This window comes from Lingula anatina, chromosome 3 (assembly GCF_051362555.1).
Source record: "Lingula anatina isolate TDL-2025a chromosome 3, LinAna3.0, whole genome shotgun sequence".
NCBI lineage: Eukaryota > Metazoa > Brachiopoda > Lingulata > Lingulida > Lingulidae > Lingula > Lingula anatina.
In genome coordinates this window covers 7,226,627-7,241,310 of record NC_141769.1, presented here as the reverse complement: position 1 = coordinate 7,241,310, position 14,684 = coordinate 7,226,627, and the positions used below count along the sequence as shown (strand labels likewise).

The following is a 14,684-nucleotide window of genomic DNA, read 5'->3' as shown; positions in this document are numbered from 1 at the left end:
GTGTGAACTTGAACTCCCATGGTCCTGAAGCCTTATGCTTGTTACACATTTTACTTACATTGGTATTACCTGTTGAGCATAATTAAAATTTGATGTTGAATTTGCAGTTTAAAGGGATAATAACTCTTCGTATGATATCTATATTTCACAGTAAAAACCTTGTGAATAACTCATAGAAATATAATATATTCTGTTTTACCAAAAAACAGCAGTTATAGCTTTTATTCTGATATCTGAACTTGTCTTTAGACCTCGTGACCTCCATTGATGTCTATACTCTGTTAAAATCTCTTAAGAGATTTTAACAAAAAACCAAACTTTTTAGAAAAAAACCAGGGACTAACTTTGAATGTAAAAATGGATTCATTAACCATTGGTAAGTATGGGAAAATTGTTGTTTACTCCAGGAAAATTCATTTTTTGGCCGAAACGAAGAGTTATTATTGCTTTAACATAATGTACTTTTACATCAGAATTGACAGTAGCCTATTTTGTTATTTCCTGCTTTTTGTCTGTACATTTGACAGCTTTGCTGCCTTGTTTTAAAACAGCTTTGCATACATGTGGTATAGTTATAAATGCTGCTTTCAATATTAATTCAAAGAAATATATTAACAGTTTGGGTGAAATAAAATTAAATCAAAGTCATAAAAGTTTGAAAAAGTCACAAAGATGTTCTAGGCCTGGGATTGACCATCTCACTGCACAGTATTCTCTGTGGGTATCATCAACATTTGAAAGCACCTGTTTGTTGACTTAGGATTTAAGTTATCACCAGGCTGATAAGTTGAGAGTGCTTGCAAAGGCCTATAGACCTCCACACACAGTTGTAAACTTGACTTAAGTCAACTTACTTTGCAGTCACTAAGTACAGAAAGACTATGTACTATCATTGACAATAAATTTGTGTTAAATTTGATAGAAAAATTTGGATTTTTGAATTGATTTTTAAAAGAAGATCAGTAAAATGGATTGGCATTAATAAAAGGTAACAACAACACAACTGATAAATAAGGCAAGGCAAATTTTTAGGCTACAGAAATAATTAAGACATCAAATACAGAATGTTCAGTTGTGAAAGAAAAAAAAAAAAAAAAAAAAAAAAAAAAAACGCCTACCAGACATATTGTAACAGCAATGTTATATTTTGTGGCAACAAGTCATTTGATATTTTTGAGTGTTATATTTGAACAATCAGGAACATTTAGTATCACGCAATCGGCAGTTGCAGGTGGTTGACGCAGGTAAATTTTGTGAGAAGTTGTCTCCACTGACAATACAAAGGTTGATGCAGTCTCTGGCTTTGTGGTAAACAGTTGAAAGTTTAGATGAAAATGGTGTGTAATATGTGCAATTTCAGGTAATTATCATTGATGATAGAATTATTGTGTGGCATTTTTGCGTGATATGTAAATTTTAGCATGATTTTAGAGGAAAGGTGGATATAGTTTATCAGTATGTGAAGGTTTAAAAGAATGGGGGTACACATAAATTAAATGGATGGAAAAAGATACAATAATGCATGCACACCAATATCTTGAGAAAAAATGGAATGCACAGAAGATCTAACTGATCAACAACAACACAAAGAAATGAAAAAGAAACATCCTGTTGATGTTTGAACCGTTTTCTTTACCAAACAAGTCAAGGATAACAAAGTAAGAACAATCTCAAACCACCTTCTTGGAGGCAATGTTGAGCTTGCAGCAGAGTTTGTTATTATCTTTATCAATTTGATTGCTTGTTGAACAAGGAGTGTTTTTACTTGGTGTAACGGTTATTGCTTTATAGCCTGAACTGTTGACATCTATATTTATGTGATGAAAGACCGCATTCTATCAGCCATGATAAATATTTGCTTGTCTTGAGGTAAGCTTTAGGAGCCTATGCACTATTTAAATACAGTTTATGCCCACTGTATAGAGGGGTTGGTCACACCCCTTAAAGGTATACTGTGATGAAAAAACGGGTTAAAACTATCCATTAGGTGCCCAAAAGTCATTTTTGAGTAATGAAAAAAAGTTCTTACGTTCATTTAGTTTTTAAAGCCGATTTTAGGCAGGTGTGAATGTAGTTTACGATACTCCCGCGTGGTGGCGCTTTGAGGCGAGTGACGTCACTGGTGTCGAGGCTCAGAAAGCCATATTCGATTCAGCTATCCGCTTACTTACATTTATACTCGATCGCTTTGTCTGAACTATTTTGTAAAAATGAACAGAGAACGAATTGAAGGATATTTGTTTGACCTGATTCCCTACGTGGTTATCATTTATTAACCAACAAAATACACCAAAACTATGTTAACAGTAAAGGTTTGGAAGCAGGGCAGCGAACATAGTTTTTCACACATGCCCATCTGTCGCGTCGGCTGAACGTTCTTATCCCGATTGATAAGAGAAAGTTACCTAATACATGCAGGTGTGACAGCTAACATTATTTTTCACACCCGTGCAGTTTACCAGTGTCATTCCGGGAGAGCCAGGTCAGTGGACAAAAGGCCACAGATATCGGACTGATAGCATCGGACACTACATTTCACACCTCTGCAACTTACCTCGCTACTTCCGCCTTACACGTGATCAGTGCAGCAGTATGTCGAGTAAAAATTTGATTCCACTATCATGTTATATTAAAGTTTTCACTAACATAATCAAAAAATTCGACAACGTACCTCTGCTACGAACTTTTTTGGGGCTCTAGAAGCTGCTCTCTTCTTCCTTTCGACGGCCGCATCATGCACACATCCTACAGGTAAGACTCTTGTCGGCAGCGCTCTGGCATTTACTGTCGCATTTTGGTACTCCGAAAAATTGAATATACTGGGTACAGCATCATCTTTTAGGTTTCTCCGTGCTTTTCCACCGCACAATTCAGCTCGCATATCACGTACGAAGCATTCCGGCTCGAAGTGGTCACTACAGATCCTCGCGTGTTTTGACACTGTGCTGGGTTTTTTTAACTTCAGAGAATTGAGCCAAATTTTACGTTTTGCGGCATCCGCAGGCAGGACATAATAGCAGATGTCTTTCTTATCGTAACCTACATTACGGCCCTCGGGAGCAACACAACTTTGCGGCATTTTGTTTTTCTGACACCTGGATGTTTAGTCACCTACTGCATAGTAGGCCTATATACTATTACTAGTACAGCTGTGGAAAGCTACTCCCCGGTTTACGTCACTAGAAACTGACCAATCAGAATTTTCTCATCTAAATCTCATCTTTTCTCTCTAAAACTTAAAAAGAACAATTTTTTGACGTCGATTTATAGTTTTTATACTGTAAAAAAAGCAGTGAACGCTCTGTGTTCCTAGAGCACAGTAGGCCTTTAAGGGTGCAAGGTGGCATTTGATGGGGGGGGGGAGAAGGGAGGATTAGTAATAGGGAGAAGGGGGGGATCATAGCTAGAGGTATCTGTTGGGAGGGGTTATTGAAAGAGAGAGTTGACCCCCCTTCAGAAAATTCTCAGATGTCTAGTTACTCTGCTGATGAGTTTGAAGGTACCTCCTAGGGGGTGGGATAGTTTGGAGTTCTTTGAAATACTGTAGCAGTGGGTTGCTATGGTCTCAAAGATTCTGCTTGATAATTAAATGGTTTTTATTTTTTTAATTTATGTAAATTTGTACACCAGACTCTCTCTCTCTCACTCTCTCTTTCTTTCTCTCTCTCTCTCCCTCTCTCTCTGTCTCACCATCCATCAAGCTCCTTGTCTCTAGTTGCAGGTGCACTATGTACCGTGAAGTGAGAACATACAAGAACATTTTTTCACCGTGCAATTCTATCTCCAGACCCCTGTAATGCATGCTAGCATGCCTTGTTCCTCCGTGAATAACGAAGAAATCTTGTACAATACAGGTTGACATCAGAACCCTAAGAAACCTACCTGAAGAAAAGAATTCAATTTCAAATGTTGAAAATACAACCCAGGATGAAAATTGTCTGTCTGTTTGTGTTTGTTCATTGGGGTGTATGTGTGGCAGATTTGTGGGTTTGGCTTGATAAACTTGTCACCACACCTATAATTTGCTTATAAATTGACTGAATGACATAAATAAAATTGTGGTTGGGTATCAGAACGTAAGAACCTAAAACCAGCGAAGAAGAACATATACTGTTAGACATTGCATTTATTTAATATTGCTGTTTATTACACACAACATAATGCCATATACTACTTTACTAAAACTCTGCCTATGAGAGAACACACTATTTTTTTTCAATTAGTAGAGTTTATTGGATATTTAAACCACAACAGGCATTTGCCCAAGAAAGTATAAAGTAGATTTGGTAGAACCAGTTGGTACTGTTACTTTAACTAGAGTCAGCTGATACTGTTCTCTGTGATTGCTAGAGCCTGCTCAAGAGGGTATGATGAAGTCTTAGCCGTGTCATCCAATATTATATTACACCACGCTAACCGAACGCCATATACAACATTTAGATGAAGTTCTCACATTAACCTTGCCATGGTAGTGTTACATTAGTCATGCGTAGCTGACTTTTATTTGGGGGGAGCGATTTGGATACTGTTTCCTTTTAAAGGTATTTGCACAGAGTTGTCACTTTACAGGTAAGTGTCTCCACAGGTAAGCAAAGACACAGCTCCACAGGACACTAGTTGACACCTGGCAGGGTGACATACTTTGGTAAACAACCAGAAAAATTTGTCACCATTTTGGGAGATGTGTGTGTGGGTGGGTGGGTGGGGGTGGTGGGGGGAGGGGTTCTCAGAGTGACCTCAAGTTTAAGGTGATTTCTATGTCTTGATCTTTTTTCTTAAGGTCTTGTTCACCTGGATCTTGTTTCCCAATGTCTGAAATGCTACTCTTAATCTGAAAGGTCAGTGCAAGTATGCATGGACTACTGATTAAGAAAAAGGCTTGTGGATCATCAGTTCATTTATGCTCACTGTGGTGCCTAGTGTTTTGCATACTATGTCAAATATGTACTTTAATGTGTAATTAAAAGGGGCCAAGTATCTGCCCCTTGTGTACTAATCAAAGAAATATTTGAAGATATTTCCTATATTTAGTAGAAGGAATATGCAGCATTAGGTCAGTAATAGGGATCTGACATTACTAGAATAGGGCTACTTTGATCTTTTATGATGGAATTAATTTAAGGGTTTGGTAATTTTCTATGAACATATCTTTGGGTGATGGGACAGTTCTTTAAAGAGATTTCTGAAACACAAACTTTGTTTTTTTTACAGTGTTCAGGAGGTTGAAGGGTACCTTGAATAGTCAGCTGCTTGGAAATTATTGTGTTTATGACATTTATAACAATGGGTTTTGATTGACATTTATGTGACCATGCTTGGTTTAAGATTATGATTGGGTAAGATGCTGGTGTACCTCAGTCCAAGAGATAAATCTGAAAAAAAAAAAAAAGAATTGAAGCATTTAAAGGCTTAACTTACATTAAATAGAGTTCATAACTGGAGAAGAGACCATATGTAGGTCTATCTCATATATATGAGGGATTCAATCCTAGCTAATATCAAACATGAAGGTTGACTGAAGAGACAACCCCAAATCTTGGTTTGGCCAGAGGTAGGATAAAGACAGTGTCTTGTTGTTGAGGACTTAAAGGTTAGCTCAATACGTGCAGGTAATATTGTAAGGGGCATCAGGGGCTTGTTTCCCAAAAGTACTTCAGACTGAAGGTTGGCCTTAACTTTTAGACTACAAACTTGTCTCTACGCCATTTCAAAATATTATCTTAATTAATATAAAATAGTCCGTTTTGATAAAGTAACTTTTGGTCTAAAACTTCAACATGCTTTTCTTGGTATATTAAATTAACAATATTTTATTTAATTCATTTATCAACTAATGATATCTTAGGTGACAGCAGACTGAAATTTAGATCTAAAAGTTTAGGGCTAAGGTCCTTCTGTGACACAAACGCCAAATTTACCTTTACCTGTCTGAATGAAGTTTGTAGTTAATTCAGTGGAATAATTGATGGCAGGAGTGTCCTGTAGGGACATAATATACCATATCATGTAATATGATGCATTGTAGCCATTAGAATTTATTTTATATTTGGACAGTAAATAGTCTGTGTCACAGTGTGTGTTGAAATAAATGTAGCAATGGGGTTAAAATACAGATGGGAGTGACATTGAAGTAGAAAGATAAAGATGAGAGAGAGAGAGAGAGAGAGAGAGAGAGAGAGAGAGAGAGAGAGAATCTATAGATGAACTCTTTTTAATAAATGAAAAACATTATGGCGTCAGTTGACATTTATACGGGAAATAAAAATTAAGTGATAAAGCCAGGACTGCTGATATTGCTTCCAGTCTATGGCATAGTAATTATAGTTGACATTTAAAAGTATACTTGATAATTAGATCTAGATACGTCTTGTTAAGGTAATTACTTAAAACTCACAGGAGAAATTGTATTTTTTTTTCAAATTGGCAAACATTCTTTTGATCTTTGTGTTGTAGTATTAATGAATATTGGTATATGAAATAAATGGAGGCAGACAGCAGAAATACAGTGGGCTTGTATAGAAGAGGCCAGTTGACAGTGATTAAATAATTCATTAAGTCAGCTAACTCAACAGATGTGCTTTTGATTAATTAAATGAAATGAGGGTAATTTGAGAGTGGGTTAATTTTTGTAGAACATTATGTAGTCATTATTTTATATGGATTAGAGCATTATCATTGTCATCATCATCATCATTGTTAAGTTAAGTTAAGAATCTTATACTAGTAAATAGCCATAACACTGTTGATTTGATTAGATATTTAGAACTGTAAAATTACTAAAGGTTAAACATATATTTTCTTTTAAAGAAAGGTGGTCATCAGATGAAAGGAAACTGATGTATACAAAATTAAAGTAATGATCTTTACTAAGAAATCTGGTAATTACTTATCAGTTTCAAACTTCCCACTTAAATAATTCAGTATTCACTTTTTTTTGGTCATTTTTAGTCAATCACAAAATTGTAATATCCAAACTCACTTACTCAAATCATTTTTTCACGTAGTTGGAACAAAAAAAAATTGATTTTGGAAATTAGATTCATTATCATCAAATTGGTTGTGATTTACTGAGAAATGACTGTACAGTTAAATGGAGGAAGTCCTAAGTTCAAATTTAAATTATTTAGATAAGAGTTATGGGAAGATGGGTTTTTAATGAATTTGTTGTGACATGTGCAGCTGTTCTAATTGCAAGCCATCATAACAAGTGTCATGTCTGGATTTGACATGGAATGGTCATTAAGACTTTTGACTGGACCGATTTAAGTGAACATGACAGGGTTGTGGTCATTATGTTTAGAGAAGCAAAAAAGAAAAAAAAAATAGATTGAGCTTGATGGTAAGAAAGTGAATTTTTAAACTCTTTGGTATGTTTTTATTTAAATTCATTGAGACATGTTCTTGAGTCAGATTTCTCTTTTTGAATGGATTAAATCTTGTTTCTAATGATAATGGATGCTAATGTTACAATATATTACCTAACTCAAAGTGACTTGTTAGATTTTTCTGGCAGCTCAAAAGGTATTTTGCAAAAGAAAATGAGAAGTTTTAAAATCATCTCACAACTTATTGATTTGGCTTTATGTCTATTTTTTTTGTAGAATATTTTATGCTAAAGTTAAGATGAAACCATCCAGAATTTAAATACAGTGTAGTTTTCTTGGCCATGCTCACTACATGGAATAAAGTTTCCTTAGGCCAAACTATTGGCTAGTTTTAGCCAAGTCAAATTGATGAGTCAAATCACTGATAGATTGGGGAAAAAAGAAAAGAAGAATGCATTCAGCATCTGGTTAAATTTATTTTATAAGAGAGAGCTTTGTGAATTTTAAGAACCTTGTTATTGACTGTCGTTTGTTTATTTATTTATTTGTTTATTTGTCTTTCTAGATGATGACATGACTTTTATGTGCAATCAGAGAGGATGACAAGCAACAGGATATGCCAGAAGGACGAATACTCCGCCATTGAGATTTACTTGAAACAGGCTGAGGTAGGACCATTTGTTGAAGTCTTAATTGTTAAGCTTTTCGTTGTGTGAAAATGTTTGTTAGGCTCTCATTTTGTGTGAAAGTGTTTGTTAGGCTTTCGTTTTGTGTGAAAATACTGTTTCAGTTCATATTTTTAAAGCAAAATTGTGTTAAGGAGTTGGTGGTTTAGTATTTAGTGCCATTTGGTTGACTGGTATAGTCTGTTTACCAGAAACTTGTTTCCTCAAAGCACTTATTAGCAATGGTTTTCATTACTTTCTATATCAGATCTCAGTAGCCTCCTGCTCAGCCTCCTACCATCTTTCTAATTCTGTGTATTTTCACTCTCACTCATCAGTTTTTCAAGGATTGTAGATGAAAAAAAAAATGATGAAAAATTGCTCTTCCCTTGTTGATGGATAACCCAACTTAAAGTAAAATGAATTGTTGGTAGTGAATTTTTGACACACAGTCAAAAACTGAATCTCATAGTTTTCTAGAAACTATTAGGGATCGTTCTACAGATATCAATCCGACTCAGGGGGGGGGGGAATATCAGATTAATTAGCAGATTAACATGCCTCCTGGCATTGAATAGAATAAAAAAAGCTGGTGATTATACAAGTATGTTGGAAACAAGAGGAGGCGTGTTAATCTGTTTATGTGATTGCATTCAGCAAGAGTCCCGATGGAGTTGGATCGATCTATACGTAATGATAGTTCCATTGGGAATGGGTCCTAACTCCACTGTTAACATACAACAACATGATTTTGTTCAGTAACCTTTGAAACTCAGGGTTTCCTTACTATTTGTTTGTTGTTGGACAATATATCCCCAAAAATTTGTCACACATTTTGATGAAATTTCAATTTACAAGATAGACAATTTAGACATAAAGGCGTGATTACAGTGTAAAATGAATTCAGATCTCTTAATTTTTTTAAATAATTTTTTGTTGCTTTTTTTTTCCTTTGTGGGGATTTGCGCTCCAGGAGTGCACTCTAGTTGATTGATACTTTTTGCATAAAAAGTTTATGTCCTGAGAAGAAAGCACTAGTATTTCCGTCCCATTATGATAAATACCTGTTTATCAATTTGAATTTTGTGGGAGAACAGATCAGCCTCAGATCTTTGTGATTATGAAGTGGAGTTGGCATATGAAAGGAGTGTTAAGCATGAGAATTCTCCTCACATACAATATAATTGCGACATCAAATATGCTGTTAGCACATTTGAAGAAAGGGTACACCTAGCAGTGTCAGAATTTCTGTCTTTGAATTCTGTTCTCATGTCGTGAATAAAACATGATATCCTTGTGTTATGTTAACTTCAGACAATATTACCAGGTGTTAGAAATGACATTTCATACCTTAGAGAAAGGTTTATTACGTGATTTTACCCCCCCCTCAATTTGGTTGATAAGACGACAGACACACACTGGGCTTGGTCCTCCCTCCCCCCCCCCCCAAAAAAAAAAAAAAAAAAAAAAAAATCAAAATATTTGAAATAAGTAAATAGATTTTTATTTACTGTATGGTTACAGTTGAAATTAAAATGCATTTTCTACTGAAAAAATCAGTAGATATTCAGTGACAAGCCAAGATAGCAATACTGCAGGGAGGGGGAGGGGAGGGTGCAAAAAAGTGCAAAAAGAAAAGACACAACAGTTGTTTTGGGATCCCAGCATAGAGCTGAATTGTTGCTAAAGTAAACCCAGGCATATTTGAGTCAAATGTGTAGTGTTTGTGGTAAAGGAAGCATTTTTCTAAATAAAACTTCATCTAATGCCTGGTTTAGATTAGCATTTTAGCTTTGATCTTGGTATAAATTCACATTTAAGAAGATCTAAGATTGATTGAGGAAATTTCACTGCATTTAACATTACACCGTTGATGGAACATATCACATGATTTACATCTTACGTCATACTTCATTTGTGGATTTTGAAATGAAGATGTAAGCAGGATTTAGACAAAAGTTTTACATTTAGAGCATTTTGTCTATAATCTTTCACTGGACAATCTGATGAACTCAGCTTGAATTTAAATGTGTCAGTCCAGTGTTAGAAATTAAGGCTGGACCGTCTGCCCGGGGCTGACAACCTTCAGAACGGGCTGAGAAGTTTTCCCACCCTGCAGACATTCAGTCCAGCTACTTTTCAAGATGGCTGGACTTTCGGTCCAGCAACTAATTTTGGGCCCCTAATTTTCCTAAGAGGCAAACACTGTGTGTCACAGTGGTAGAATGAGGGTGAGTGGTTTGGTTGTGGGTGGGGGAGGGAGAGGAAATCCTCTGTGTGTAGATTTGACTGCAGAGAGAGACCCACTGTGCCTCAGATCATGCACAGCTAGTTGTCTGTTGAAACATTTCAGATGGAAGTCACTCCGCGTAAAATTTGTCTAAACTGGGCTTGAAACCATATGGTTATTGTAATGATCCCTTTGCATGCTGTATCATATGGATGATTTGCATGGTTATTTAAGACACCCTTATATTTAATATGTATATATTGCATACCTCTAAACTAAAATTAAGCCTGATTTGCCATAACAGTTAATGCTGATGCTGACAGGTATGTATATTTCTGTGGATACCCCTCTACCTACGGTACTAATATATGTCTATGGAAACATGAGCTTTGGTAACACCCTGTAGATTTAAAACAGATATTGGGGTGATTGGTCAAAGATTCAGGTGTGGTTTAGTGATGATGCTGTATTGATTAAAACGGACATGCAGGCAGGACCTGGAAATGCACTGATTTAATTTTGCAAAAAGAGGTAGGAGTCAAACAATATATTAAGAAATAGGCTTGTTATGTGTTAGGTAAAGAGGTGTATTAGAGGTGGGCATATGGAAGTCAAGGTGCTCATTCAAGATGCTTACACAAGGAAAGTAAAATGTGATATCAGTGAGTTTGCAGACTAAGGTGGTGTATATTAAGATAGAGAAGGGAAAACAGAGAGAGAGAGAAGGCGGAATAAATGAGAGAGAGATAGAGAGAGAGAGAGAGAAGCATTGCAGCTTATCTTAGAGCAGTGCAGAAGAAACACTTAAAAAGACACATGCTGACATGACATGCATGGATAATAAAAAGTGTATCCACATATAGTGAGACAAATGATGTTACAGTGGTGCATTTATACATATACTTGTGTAGGGGGACCTGGTCTTGCATGTGATCAGTGAATTAAAAGTCTGTACATATAAACATATACATAGATTGGGGTCAGCTGCACTACATATAGAGACACCTGGGAAGGGGGGGGGGGGGGGGTCACAAAAGAACTTCAGACCCAAAGTAGGTCTAACATTTTGAACAAATTTTCTTCTAAGTTAGGTTAATTCAGCAGTGATCCACTAGAAAAAGGTAACTGTAGGTCCTAAACAGAAATCATATTTCTTTCTTTTTATAAAACCAGCACAATGTTACATGGTCTTATATGGACGACCACTAATGCATCTTTTGTCTTGGACCCTATTCCTAGAGATTAGATTGATCCAACTAGATCGACCTAACTCTCTGGGGGTTCACGCTAAATAGCTGTCAGCCGAGCGGGCACGAAAGTTAATTACCCCCTTACAGCTTGTAGTAGGCGGGGTGGACATTGAAGCCGGATTATCTGACAGTAATCTAGTGAGACTCCCCACGGGGATGGATCGATCTAAAATCTATGGGAATGTGCCCTTAAAGTGAAATTGTGGTGTAAGAGGAAAGACCAACTTTTTGTGTGTGTAACAGGCCCCTGGGTATCGGATATCACCAATCTGTCACCCTGTTGTCTTGTCATAGTCACCCATATTGTTGTCACATTGATGTATGGATGGGATAACCCCCCAGATACGACTGAGATACCTGTGACATCTTCATTTGTTTGTTTATATCTTTATATGCTTGCTTATTATAAGACCCCCTAGACACAACTGATAGAGCCTATATTGTGTTATTTTATTTGTCTGTTGGCACTAGGGAAATACATCAATAAATAAAATTACATGAGTATTTTGTAAGGACAGGACAAAGACATTATGTATATCGATACTTTTATTGGTAATGAAATGAACCTTGCGGAATTATCTGTAATGTTGAATTTACTACTTTTGTTTTGTCATTTCCAATGAACAAAATTATAGAAAAAAGATTAATGATTGCTGGATGAAGCAACACACAGGAAGAGTACAAATTTCAGCCTGTTTGATAATAAGATGAAATGCAGAAAGACCTAACACAATCTGTGTCATCATTAAATTAATGCAAAGCTAAAGAGAAAAGCAACAGTCCCAAATTCAAGGGGTGGGGGATGGGGGGGGGGGGGTTCAAATGAACCAACCTGTTAGCTGGGAAAGGGTCCTTTCTGGGTAAAATTTGACCTTTTTTTTTTTTAGAAAAAAAAACCTTTAAAAATTGCTGTCTAAGGGCCTAAGCAGACAATATCTCTGTCAGTTTTACCTACATGATAGTTTACTTTCTGCCTAGCAGCAGGTATCCAGGGAGGTGGGCTGTTGTGTTTATTTATTGTTGAAACACAAGTTTACAGATACAAGGGGCCCAGTTCACTAGATTACTGTCGATCTTTATCATTTCGGTCCGATGCTGGTCTCACTGCAAAATGGATGTTGTTTGCAATTTCAAACAAAGTTCAAAATATGTGGTCAAAGATAACTGTTTGACTCATTGCAATCAACTCATCTTCCCATGCTTTAGTTTCAATATTGTTTATATGTATAAGATGTTCACATGCAATAGGGATAATAGAATAAGAGTCGATCTAAGTAGTGATCTGTCTGAACACACCACAGAAAATGGCTAGTGTGTTGACAGGTGCTAGAACAGGTTCTAAGAAAACAGGGTCTGCATAGTTTGCCTCAGTTGTTGAAGGGTTATCAGATGTGGATACAGGCAACGTAAAATCAGATTATGCAACAGTATGGCTGGACCTATATGCTTATACCAATGGAAGCAGCAGAAGAAAACGCTGTGGTGAAAATAGTGTTGTTTGATGAAAAAAACAAATTAGGGGTAGGGCAGTCCATTATCATCCAGAGTCCTATACAGATGTGTGCACATAAATATACAATTGCAAAAACATGTATGCACACACAATTGCATTCATGCACATGCATAGATGGATACACATAATTATGTACATGCACACAATAAATGCTCTCATTTATACACAGGTAGGCATGCATAGGTATAAATGCAAAAACACTTGTAAACACATGCACACACACACACATACACACACACACGTTCATGATTTGAGTACACACATACTGTGTCATACGATACACTGGCAAAGCGTCAAACAGATAAATCATAAATCCTACCACTTCCGTGCTATTGGCACATATTACCAGTTGCTCCTAGCATGAATAAAGATTCAGAATACAAGTCCTTCAACATATGTTTGTTGTATCCAGATGTCTTTCTGTCGTGGTCTTATTTATTTTACTTCTACTCTGGAGGAGCTGGACGTATGAGACACTTATGAGTCTGGATGAGCAGTGACTATTGTTGCTTTTCTCATCATTGAACATATAACTAATGGGCGAAGTTGAAAAAATAGTTGTTAAGATAGTGTTTCATATTTGCTCATTTAGAGACACAAATTGGAATTCAAAACACCAGTGCTTCTAGTTGACTGAGTGGGTTGAATGCCTTCTTGTGAACCAGATCATTGGAAAAGGTGGGTATACCTGTTTTAAGATATAAACTTTTTTTCAAAGGGTAACCATACATTATATTTAATATGGTAGTAGAAATGGGATGTTGAAGGAAAGAAAAATGTGATGTGAGAGTTAAATATTGCATATATCCTACCTGTTGTTTGGGAAGAAGAGATTGGTAGATAGTGTTTTGTGGTGTGTGTGTGTGTGAGAGAGAGAGAGAGAGAGAGAGAGAGATTATGAGAGAGAGAGAGAGAGAGAGAGAGAGAGAGATATGGGGGCTTGAAAAGTTCTTCTGATTTGACCTCAAGTTGAACATACCTAAGGTTTAATGGGTCGTTTAATGACAGATACAAACAGATCACTCAGAAGATTACCCCAGGAGAGATCCTAAGAAGTGCTACACATAAAGAAGACTTTTGATGATAATGGCGCTGTAATGGCTACATTAGCAATGATCATGATCATCTGGTACACCTGAACATGAGCTATTGGTTAGTGAAGAGTTCTGTATTGTTCTTATATTTCTGCCAATTTCTTGAATACTGGGACAGATAGAAAGAAGCGTCAGATATAAAATGACTTATGATGATGATAATGGTATTGTAATAGCTACGTTAATGATGATGATCATCTTTTGTTATATCTGAATATGACATATTGGTTGGTGTAAAGTATGCATTGTTTCTAGTTTTTTGTTCTTTCAAAAATTTTGCTTGCCATATTCTTGTCAAGTATATCCAGAATAAAATTGTTTGAAATATTCACATTTGTGACATTAAAATATAAAAAAATGAAAAAGATGAACTGGTTTGTTTCACATTTGGTATCTGATTATAAATTATAAATATATTACTGATGATGATGTGCAGTGGAAATTGCAACTTTTTATGACACAGTCTTACAAATCAGTTTTCCAAGACAAGATAGGGCATTTACGGAAGTTCGCTTTCCCTTGTGGATAGCTGACAGGATTCAAGGATGATGTCTAAGATTTGTATCCTGTCATTTGGTGTTCCGCCAGAGGTGAAAACAGAACCTTC

The 14,684-nt window shown here is 36.1% G+C and overlaps 1 protein-coding gene across 3 annotated transcripts in view; it reads left to right on the top strand.

Annotated features, from left to right (window-relative positions):
• LOC106151874 (rho GTPase-activating protein 7) overlaps positions 1-14,684 on the top strand; it is a 166,652-nt gene that overhangs the window by 34,844 nt on the left and 117,124 nt on the right. For all 3 annotated transcript variants that reach the window (XM_087008860.1, XM_087008858.1, XM_087008859.1), the window contains one exon: positions 7,891-7,993. In XM_087008860.1, the coding sequence (XP_086864986.1) occupies positions 7,925-7,993 (69 nt within the window). In that variant the 5' untranslated portion in view covers positions 7,891-7,924. The remainder of the gene's footprint in view (positions 1-7,890; positions 7,994-14,684) is intronic.